The sequence below is a fragment of the Leopardus geoffroyi genome, chromosome C1 (genome assembly GCF_018350155.1).
Source record: "Leopardus geoffroyi isolate Oge1 chromosome C1, O.geoffroyi_Oge1_pat1.0, whole genome shotgun sequence".
NCBI classification, from domain to species: Eukaryota; Metazoa; Chordata; class Mammalia; order Carnivora; family Felidae; genus Leopardus; species Leopardus geoffroyi.
In genome coordinates this window covers 98,226,171-98,237,952 of record NC_059328.1, presented here as the reverse complement: position 1 = coordinate 98,237,952, position 11,782 = coordinate 98,226,171, and the positions used below count along the sequence as shown (strand labels likewise).

The 11,782-nt window shown below is 34.7% G+C and overlaps 1 protein-coding gene and 1 pseudogene across 6 annotated transcripts in view; one reads left to right on the top strand and one right to left on the bottom strand.

The window, feature by feature from the left end:
• SYCP1 (synaptonemal complex protein 1) overlaps positions 1-11,782 on the bottom strand; it is a 118,632-nt gene that overhangs the window by 46,476 nt on the left and 60,374 nt on the right. For 5 of the 6 annotated variants that reach the window (XM_045478754.1, XM_045478757.1, XM_045478755.1 and 2 more), the window contains 3 exons: positions 9,799-9,861; positions 7,278-7,340; positions 7,053-7,115 (listed from right to left, as the gene is read on the bottom strand). In XM_045478754.1, coding sequence (XP_045334710.1) covers positions 7,053-7,115; positions 7,278-7,340; positions 9,799-9,861 — 189 coding nt within the window. The remainder of the gene's footprint in view (positions 1-7,052; positions 7,116-7,277; positions 7,341-9,798; positions 9,862-11,782) is intronic. The other variant, XM_045478753.1, reaches the window with a different exon arrangement.
• LOC123599762 lies at positions 3,892-4,400 on the top strand (annotated as a pseudogene).

Genomic DNA, 11,782 nt, shown 5'->3' with positions numbered 1-11,782 from the left:
ACTATAAAACTCTTAGAAGAAAAGAGGAGCTAACATTCATGGATCTGGCAGTGGATTCCTAGATAGGGTACTAAAAGCATAAGCAAATGAGAAAAATAGATTTCATGAAAGACATAGTCTTAAAGAGATTTTCTATAAAGAATTAATATCTCTGATTTCTATTATTTTCATATATTTTGTACAAAAATGTACTGAGTTGTGTAGACATGATTCAAACACAGAAATTATCAAAAGAAAGAGAAACGTGAATTAGCATATCCACCCTCCAGAGTCACTTATTACTTTAGAGCTGAATTAGAAATGAAGAGCAGGTATATGGCAGGGACAGGAATTGGGGAAGGGAGGTATAAGTAATTTAACAATGAATCAGACCGTATACTATACTCAAGAATCAACCAACTTTAAGATGGAATAGTATCAATATTGATAAATACTTCTGAGTGCCTCTCTTCATTGGTTTGCCCCTTCTGCCCCTCAAATGTAACAAATATCCTTAATATTCATTTTTCCTTGCTCTTCTTTATAGTTCTACTGTATATTTACCAATATTTCGGAGTTGTTTTTGAACTTTATGTAAATGTATGTTTATTTTTCTTTCTTGCATTTTTTTATTCATCAGTATATTTCAGATACTTATGTGTGTAAATACACTTCCTTCATTTTCACTGCTAAACGCTGTTCCATTGTATGAGTGTACTGTAGTGCTTGGTGATGAGAAAGAATGAAATCCAGTCATTTGCAACAACATGGACGGAACTGGAAGCCATTGTGCTAAGAAATATGTCAGAGAAAGACAGATACCATGTTTTCACTCATATGTGGAACTTGAGAAGCTTAACAGAAGACCATGGGGAAAGGGAAGGGGAAAAATAGTTTCAAACAGAGAGGGAGGCAAACCGATAAGAGACTCTTAAATACAGAGAACAAACTAAAGATTGATAAGGGGGATGCGAGAGAGGGGAAAATGGGAGATGGGCATTGAGGAGGGCACTTGTTGGATGAGCACTGGGTGTTGTATGTAAGTGATAAATCACAGGAATCTATCCCCAAAACCAAGAACACACTGTATACGTTGTATGTTAGCTACTTGACAATAAATTATATTTTTAAAAAAATGAGTGCAGGGGCACCTGGGTGGCTCAGTCGGTTGAGTGTCCGACTTCGGCTCAGGTCATGATCTCACAGTCCATGAGTTCGAGACCCGCGTCGGGCTCTATGCTGACAGCTTGGAACCTAGAGCCTGCTTCAGATTCTGTGTCTCCCTCTCTCTCTGCCCCTCCCCCGCTCACACTCTGTCTCTCTCTCTCTCTCATAAACATTAAAAAAAATTTTTTTTAAATAAAAAATTTAAAAAATGAGTGCAGAATTTTGTCAGATGCTTTTTCTGCAATCACTGAAATGATTATATTGTTCTCTTTTATTACTTGATACAGGAAATTACACTGATAGTTTCAAATTTTAAACTACCTTCTCAAGATAAACCTTCACTCATTCAATGTAAGATAGTTTTCATTACAAGGTTAAATTTACTATTATATTAAGGATTTTATACATATATATTTTTTAATGTTATTGTTGAGGGAGAGAGACAGAGAACAAATGGGAAAGGCAGAGAGAGAGAGAGAGGGAGACACAGAATTTGAAGCAGGCTCCACGATCCAAACTGTCAACACAGAGCCTGACACGGGGCTCAAACTCATGAGCAGTGAGATCATGACCTGAGTCGAAGTCGGATGCTTAACCAACTGGGCCTCCCAGGCGCCCTTATACCTATATTTTTAAGGGATAGCGAAAAAATAAAAGATATTCTTGTAATGTCTTTGCCAGGATTTGGTATCAAAAAAACTAGTTGGGAATTGTTCCCCTTCTATTTTTAGGAAGAGTTCATAGAAGGCTGATATTATTTAAAAAATTTTTTTGAATATAGAGTTTTACATTACTTTCAGGTGTACAACAAAGTCATTCAGCGTCTCTATACATTATGCTACACACTCACCACAACTGTAGCTACCATTTGTCATCACACAATACTATTAACAATAGTATTACTATGTTCCTATGCTGTACCTTTAATTCCCACAACTTACTCATTCCATAACTAGGAAGCTGTATCTCCTACTCCCTAACACCCATTTTGCCCATCCCCCAAGACGGGTATTATTTCTTCCTGAAGCATTTGTTAGAATTCACCAGTGAGATCTTCCAGATCTGGATATTTCTCTAGGAAATTTTTCTTTTTTTTTTCAACGTTTATTTATTTTTGGGACAGAGACAGACAGAGCATGAACGGGGGAGGAGCAGAGAGAGAGACACAGAATCGGAAACAGGTTCCAGGCTCTGAGCCATCAGCCCAGAGCCCGACGCGGGGCTCGAACTCACGGACCGCGAGATCGTGACCTGGCTGAAGTCGGACGCTTAACCGACTGCGCCACCCAGGCGCCCCTCTAGGAAATTTTTCATGACGAATTCAGTATCGCTGATATATGGTTCTTTAGATTTTCTGTTTCATCTTGTGTCCGTTCTAGTAAATTAGGTTTTCCAAATTTTCCCATGTCATCTAAGTTTCAAATTTATTGGCATATAATTGTCCATGACATTCCCTTATTATCTTTCCAATATTTATAATATTTATATTAATGTCCTATTTCATTCTTACCTTTAGTGAGTTTTATTATTTTTGTGATCAATCCTGCTAAGGGATTATCAATTTTAGTAATATTTTCAAAGAATCAACTTTTGACTTCAGTGATTTTTTTCATTTTTTTTTTCTTTGTCTCTCTTCTGTTTCTTTGATCTCTCTTCTTTACTATTTCCTTTTGTCTACTTTCTTTCGGTTTAATTTGCTCACCTTTTCTCAGTTTCTGAATAAAAGCATGAGTCGTTTCTTTTCTAAAACAAACATTGTTTATAAATTTCCTTCCAAAACCTGCCAAATGCATGCCACAAATTTTGACATGCTGTATTTCTAACATTATTCAGTTTAAAATCATTTCTAACTTTTCTTGTGATTTCTTCTTTGGCCTATGACTTATTAGTGTGATATTTAATTTCTAAATATTCAGACTTCTCTAGGTATCTTAAGGTTACTTATTTCTAACTTAATTCTATTGTAGTTAGAGAATATACTTTGTAAAACTTCAATCTTTTTAAACATATGGAGACTTGTTTTATAGCCCAGCATATGGTCTTCCTTGGTAAACATTCTATGTGTCTACAAAATAATTCACAGCTTAACTATAGTGTTCTATAAATGCAAATTAAGTCAAGGTAGTAAATGGTGTTGTTCAGAATTTCTACATTCTTACCAATTTTTTACTAGTTGTATCACTTGCTAAAAGAGGTGTATTATAATTCATTTTAGTTTAAGTTTTTGCTTCATGTATTTTGAAGCTCTGTTATAAAATACAAACATACTCATGATTGTTACATCTTCCTGATACATTAATGCCTTTATCACTGTGAAATGCCCCTCTGGATCTCTGATAATACTTTTATCTTAATCTATTTTGTGTGTTATTAAAACAATCACTCCAGTTTTCCTATTCTTACTGTTTGCATGGTATACAATGTATCTTTTTCATCTTTATTTTCAACTTCCTTGTATCTTTACATTAAATAAAGTATGTCTCTTATAGGTAGCATATAGTTTGGTCTCAATTTTTTATCCAGACTAACAATCTCTGCCTGTCTTTCTTTTTATTATTTAGTCCATTGATATTTAAGGTAATTATTGATATGCTTGATTCAGATGTATCATTTTGCTCTTTGCCTTCATGTCATCTCTTTTTTTGTTCTGCTCATCTTTTGGATTTATCAAAAGTTTTTAGTATTCCACTTTTTTGGCTTTTGGCTGGGAGGAGATGAAGGTGCAACTGTCTTTGGTGGTCCCAAATCCAGATTCATCCAACATCAACTGCTGTCACCATGCCAATAAAGTTTGATCCCAATGAGATGAAAGTTGTATACCTGATGGGCAATGGTAGAGAAGTTGGTGCCACATCTGTCCTAGCCCTGAAGATCAGCCCCCTACGTCTGTCTCCAAAAAAGGTTTGTGGTGATATCACCAAGGCAACTGGTGATTGGAAGGGTCTGAGGATTACAGTGAAACTGACCATTCAGAACAGACAGGCCCAGATTGAAGTAGTACCTTCTGCCTCTGACCTGATTATCAAAGCCATCAAGAAACCGCAAGAGACAGAAAGCAGCAGAAAAATATTAAGCACAGTGGAAATATCACTTTTGATGAGATTGGCAACAAAGTCAGACAGATGTGGCACCGATCTTTGCTAGAGAACTCTCTGGAACCATTAAAGAGATCTTGGGGACTGACTGCCCCATCTGCGGGCTGCAATGTTGATGGCTGACACTCTCATGACATCAATAGTGAGCAGTGGGGCTAAGCTGGTGAAGAACTGTAAATAAAAATATTTCAATAAAGGATCATTTGACAACCAATGGAAAAATTTTTTTCTTCATTCCGTTTTTCTATTGGCATTTCACTGTTTCTTTCCATTATTTTATAGTGACTGCTCTAGAGAGAATATGTATCACTAACTTATAGTCTACACAAGGACTTAATAGTGTACTACTTCATGTATCATGTAAAAATCCTACAACAAAATAGTTGTATTTACCTTCCTGCCCTTTGAGCCATGGTTGTCATATATCTTATGCACTGTACATAGAATTTTTTTATAGAAGCCGAATACACATTTTAAAAATTAAAAAAAAGAAAAATATATAGCCTTTTGTATTCATTTACATATTTACTGTTTCTAGTACTTTTCATTCCTTCCATTGATTCAAGTTTTCATCTGATGTCATTTTCCTTCAGACAGAAAAAAACTCCTTCAGCAGGTCTTTAACGATTAGTACAACTCTCAATGTCCTTATTTTTGCTGCATACAGAATTCTGGCTTGATGGTTTATTTCTGGCACCACTTTACAGATGTCATTCCTTTGTCATCCAACCTTCACTGTCCTAATGCAAGGTCAGCCCTTATTTGTGTCATTGTTTCCCCATATGCAATATGATGTTCTTCTCTGGCTGCTTTTAAGTTTCTATTTTGGGTTTTAGCACTTTGACTAAGATACACCTACCTAGGTATCATTTTCTGTTTATCTTCCTCTGGATTTGATAAAAGCCACAGATCTACAAGTTTATGTTTTTTATTAAATGTGGGAAATTTTTCAGAAATCCTTCAAATAACCTTCTTTTGACCTATTCTCTCTCTAACCTCTTCTTAGGGTCTCCAACTACACACTTAAAACCACTTGATATTGTCCCGCAGGCCACTGATTCCTTTTTTTATTTTCTTCTCCATCTTTCTTCTGTGCTTCTCTGATCATTTCTATTGATCCAGCTTCAAGTTCACTGACACTCTCTTCATCCATTTTCAATCTACTACTAGGACACTTGAAGTTTAAGATATTTTACTTTTCAGTTTTAGAATCTCCATGTGATTCTTTTTTAAAGTTTCCATTTATTCATGGAGATTCCCCATTTGTTATTTCATTATAATCATACTCTCCATCTTTGAACACAATTAAAATAGCTATATAAATGATCTTATCTGCTAATTCCATCATCTGGGTCATCTTAGAGTGATTTCCTATTGACTTATTTTTATACTGCTAATGGTTATCTGTGTCATCTTCAGTTTAGGGCTACTATAAGTAATGCTGCTATGAAGATTTTGTACATTTCTCTTGATTCTACCTACAGAAGGCTGATTTATAGGATATATGTATCAGTTACTTTTCTACATAATTCCAGCAGTTTGAGACTTCTTTTCATTTTTAACACAATGTTTATATATTTTTAATCTCAAATAATATTACAGGAAGGTGTAATATTTTTGCTTTCCTAGAAAAGGGCCATGTCTCAAACACCGAGAACCATTGTTTTCCATTCAAGACTCAAAAGCTATTTGAGTACTGTCAGTTGTTGTTCAAAGACTTGGGCATATGATAACAAATTAGAGCTCTGACATCATGAGCTGACATTCCCTAAGTTCAATTTGTTTCTGCAAAATCAATGGTTCGCAAACTTCTTGGGCAGCCAGATAATCATATGTAGAGCTTCTATAAAATGTAGATTCCATGCAAATTGGTGCAGCCACTCTGGAAAACAGTGTGGAGGTTCCTCAGAAAATTAAAAATAGACCTACCCTATGACCCAGCAATAGCACTTCTAGGAATTTACCAAAGGGATACAGGAGTACTGATGCATAGGGGCACTTGTACCCCAATGTTTATAGCAGCACTCTCAACAATAGTCAAATTATGGCAAGAGCCTAAATGTCCATCAACTGATGAATGGATAAAGAAATTGTGGTTTATATACACAATAGAGTACTACATGGCAATGAGAAAGAATGAAATATGGCCCTTTGTAGCAACATGGATGGAACTGGAGAGTGTGATGCTAAGTGAAATAAGCCATACAGAGAAAGACAGATACCATATGTTTTCACTCTTATGTGGATCCTGAGAAACTTAACAGAAACCCATGGAGGAGGGGAAGGAAAAAAAAAAAAAAAAAGAGGTCAGAGTGGGAGAGAGCCAAAGCATAAGAGACCGTTAAAAACTGAGAACAAACTCAGGGTTGATGGGGGGTGGGAGGGAGGGGAGGGTGAGTGATGGGTATTGAGGAGGGCACCTTTAGGGATGAGCACTGGGTGTTGTATGGAAACCAATTTGACAATAAATTTCATATATTGAAAAAAAATAAAAAAATAAAGTTAAATTAAAAAAATAAAATAAAATAAAATGTAGATTCCAAGGCTCCACCCCAAAATCTACTCAATCTCAATTGTGGAGGTATGGGTAAGGAATATCAATACACACATATACCACACACGTTCATGTATTTTAAGCTGCTTATGTTATTTTAATTTAGCTAAATCACAGACAAGTACTCTATTACAACTAAAAGGATTCCTGTAATCTCAAAAGATAATTTCTGAAAATAACTGCTACAATATGAAGAGTTTAAAATTCCTAAGTTCTCATCTACTTACTAGTATTTTAAAAACAAAGAGTCCAAATACCTTTATCTCATAAATATTCAGTTGCTTGCTTTCTGCTGTACCCTTTTTTTTTAAGGCCTTATTCTGTAAAAAATTAAAAATACAGAATTACATTTAGTGATTCAATTTTGCACTGCCACTGACTTAGACTGAAATTACCAAAGGAAAGAAAAGCATTATTCTCTAAAAGTATAGTGAAAAAAATAGTTTTCCTTTAATAGTTTGATTTTGAGAATCAGTACATACCTCTTGCTGGAGTTCTTCAATACACTTGCTTTTATTTTCAACTTGTTTCCTTAAATTGTTACACTACAAATTATGAGAAATTATAATTATTTTATTCAATTTTCCAGTCAAAATAAGTAATTTTAAACAAAAATATTGCATAAGGTAACAAAGAGGTCATTTCAAAAATCATGTGGTTAAGTAATTCCATTAATGTCAAAAATTATGTGATCAAGTATAAATTGTAATGAAGAAAATGTGCCTCTTGGTAAATTCTATACAGAAGGCTGAATTATATTAATTGGATTTTCAAAAGCTACAGCCAGAGATAAGATTAACTGTAATTTGTTCCCCATTATTACTCATTATTCCCCATTTCATTATTCCCCACTCATTATTCCCCATTTCTCATTTCTGAGTCTCTTTTACTTGTTATATTTGGGGAAGGGAAATAATGTGATACTCTATGTTCTAGCTACATTCTAATTCCTCTTATCTAAACCACTTTTTTTTTATCTCACTTTAAGAGACTATTTCACCTGAGTACACAGGCATGATTGGACCAGGAGGCATTAGGGTAAGAAATATTTGGAGCACCATAAAAGTAGCACAGATTTCTAACCAGTCCTAAGACATTACAACTTTGTAAACTGTCCTAATTTCCATCAAAATAGAAACTCCAAAGGGGGGGGGGGGGGACCTAACCTCTCTTAGCACAAACTATTCTGTTAAATATTTTTACTGCAAAACCCACGTGCAGTCATAGTTAGCTATTATTCTAAAGCTGAGTAATACACGGCACTGTTGTTTAAAGTAACTTATTTATCTCATTTTTAATATCCCCCACCCCCAAGCCGTCTACTTCACGGAAGAAAAGTTAAAGAAAAGTGATTTTCACAGCAATTTTACTGGTATAAACATATTAGCAGGTACAATTATTTGTGTATATAATTTTTCCTTACTTCCAATTTTGACAGAAAAGCCAGCTAGATACTTTGAACAACCTTCCTGATAATTTAAAAGTAAATGGCTACAAAACAGGTAATCTGCTTACTTGAAATTATAATTTAAAGTGATAATAGTAGGTTTGGGGGTAGCACCAAAACCAGCTAAGGATGTATGTTGAAACTACCTAGGGTAAGGGAGATAGATAAAACTTAGAGCTCACTAAAGGTAAAGAATTCAATAACACAACCCCGCATAAAGCCATAAACTCAAAAGACTACCTACCCTATGAAAATGTAAACAAGAAATAAATCTGCCACACAGAAGGGTACTATAAGAAAACTTGTCTGTCTTGATGCTAACACTTAAGTGAAAGGTATCAAAATCTTCCCTGAAATTTGTAGACATGAGGTGGCCTCATATGAGTTTATAGGCTGAATTCATGCTATCTCTATTATTTGGAAAAACTTAAAAACGGAGAATTTAATTTAAAATGGTTCCTGGTGAATAATGCTCCCAAGAAAATCTTTTGGGGAAGATCCCAACTTCAATACAAACCTCAAAGAAATCCCATAGATGAAATTCCAAGGAATCATTAAAAAAAGAATCAACAGAAAGAACACAAAAGAATCAGCAGAAAGAACAAAAAGCAGAATCAGACCTGAAAAGACTTCAAATACTGGTATTCCTAAAAAAAACCTTCTTTATTATTGGCATTACTACCATCCAAAAATTATATACCTTACTAAAATGATAGTGGCATCAAAACTATCAACTTTGAAGTCATTTTGACTGCCCCATCTCACTCTCCCTTCTTTCTGAATAAGCTAATGAAAATTAAAATAACAAGTTTTCATTCCTTTTAAGTTTAAATAATCTCCAAATTTAGAAGATAAATATATTTGGTAGGATGTCCAAAAATTCTTGAAAAGTATTTAAACTATCACAGTTTTTGAAATCACAGTTCAATTTTAAATAAAATAATTCATGTGCATAGAAACAAAGAATTTTATTCACCAGAATTCTAGGTAGAAGAAAACAGTGTTGCTTATTAGAGGTCAGAACTTCAGAGAGTGAACTATACTTTTCCAGAGGACTACTCAACTATAAAGAAGGTCAAGTTTAGGACAAGTGTGTGGTGAGGGACAGAGAAAGGAAGAGTGAATTGGGATGGACAGCCAGGCAGTAAAAACACTTCATAACTTCACATAAAAAGACGAGAAAATTTTCTGTAGCTCCCTTGATTATAAGAATGAGAGCAAAGTCTAACAATAATGTTTAAAAGCATCTTGCTGCTCTAAAGATATCTGCAACAAATACAGCTGCTGAGAGCGTGAAATCTGGGGAAAGGGAAGAGATAACTAAAGAGGAGTTTAATGAAACTTTGCTGTTTGAAGCACTGTACAAAACTCCTGAACTAATGGCCTCTTCAAAGAAACCTGCAGTAAAAATCCAAACTTATTCCTTAAAGCCTTCAGTGGAGAATTGAGATCTCTTTCTACAAGACAGTGTAAAGACTCCTCCTAAAGAATCTAGTCATACATATATTGTTACAAAGTCTCTTTTCTCAAAAACATTTTTTGCGATTTGATAATACCTTGTTCTCTAATATCTTCATTTGTTTATCTTTTTTTAAAACTTCACATTCAATGCTGCGAGCCTAAAAAACATTATATGACATCAGATTAAAAATGCTAACAGAATTTTCTTCTATGAGAATCTTATAGAAATGGAATTATAAAACTTAGTCTTATATTTCTACAAAAATATCCATTCTCCCAGTTTATTTCAGTATTCTTTTTTTTTAAAAAAAGAAACTGTCTTTAATGTTCATCATTCTTATCTTGGCCCAATAATCACTTTATATTTTATTAACTTCCCAGTTTACCCTGAAATTTAAAAAAAAAAAGTTTATTTATTTATTTTGAGGGAGAGAGAGTGCATGTGTGTGCGTATGCACACATAAAACTGGGAAAGGGGCAGACAGAGAGGGAGAAAGAATCCCAAGCAGGCTCTGCGCCATCAGCACCAACGCAAGCCTCAATCTCACAAACAATGAATGAGATCGTGACCCGAGCGGAAATCGAGAGTCAGACACTTAACCAACTGAGCCACCCAGGTACCTGCTACCCTGGATTTTTAACAGTTGTCTTGCATACAAATGTTTATAATTTTTTAAATATGTCTTTCACAAACATTTGTTAGATCTGAACCTTGTAACAACCCAATGATAAAGACAGGTCAGGTATTATCATCTCCATTTTAGAGATGAGAAAATAGGCTCAGATAAAGCATGCATAAAACAATATAAATGTCTAAACTAAGGTAGCAGATTGGGGGGAAAAGTGTAATGAATATCAATGCCAGGCAAATATCTGAGAACTACTTACAAACTGGATTCTTTCTGAGAAGCTGTTTCAATAGGTAAATAGAAATCCAACCATGGAAAAAGCTTAAATATGCTAACAACTTGTTTTGCATTTTGGGTTTTTCCCTTAACTCATCACTAATATCTTGTACATTGATAACATAAATTTAAATTCTTGGTAGAGAATTTTTATTTTAAACACTAAATTCATGTTTTACCACATCACAAACAAAAGGACTGGGGTCTTGAGCAGCCTCCGATGCAAATTTTAAAGCAGTAAATTACATAGCAAGTCTTTAGGATAAGATTAAATTGTTTTTTTCTGGTTGAACGTAGTAAATATGAAGCTGAAAGTAAAAAATACGTTTTTGGAAGAAAAAAATATGGGAGAGTCTAAAGAATGGTAGAAGTCCAGCACTACCACTACTACTTCTTATTCATGACATTCAGAGTCTCGATTTCTTTTTTTTTTTTAAGTTTATTTATTTATTGGGGGGAGGGGGCAGGGAGAGATGAACAGACAAAGAGGCAGACAATCCCAAGCAGGCTCTGTGCTGCCAGCCAGAGCCTGATGCAGGGCTCAGTCTCACAAATTGTGAGATCATGACCTGAGCCGAAGTCAAGAATCAGACGCATAACCAGACTGAGCCACCCAGGTGCTCCCAGAGGCTTGATTTCTTAATTCATAAAAAGAGGACAAAAGTAAGTTCCAGTTAACTAAGATAACATATATAGAGAACTAGAATGTTCCTGGTACACTGTAAGCCCTTCAAAATATTAGCTCATCTCATCCTTAGTTGAGATGGTCTGACAACTTTCTAAAAGTAAACATGACATTCCTCAGGTCAAAACTCTTCAATAACCTCAAATTCCTAAATATAGTTTATGAGACTTTACATAATCTGTCCTCATCTCTCCCAACTTTCATTTTCCCTATCCTCATCTCTCCACTCTCATCTTTCCCTACTCTCTACACTATTACCACAATCTTAAACTCCACCTTTCAACCAAGATGAACTTTTCATAATTGTTTAAATACAAAAGACTCTCTCATTGTCTGTATACAGTGTGTGTATACTTGTAAATTATAACACTCTTTTCCCTGATATATTTATGTCCACCTCTCTGACTTCCACTAATTCCTATTAATCTAAGGTTTCAAATTGAATGTCACTTCTTCCAGGAAACGTATCCTGATTAGATGCCCCGTACA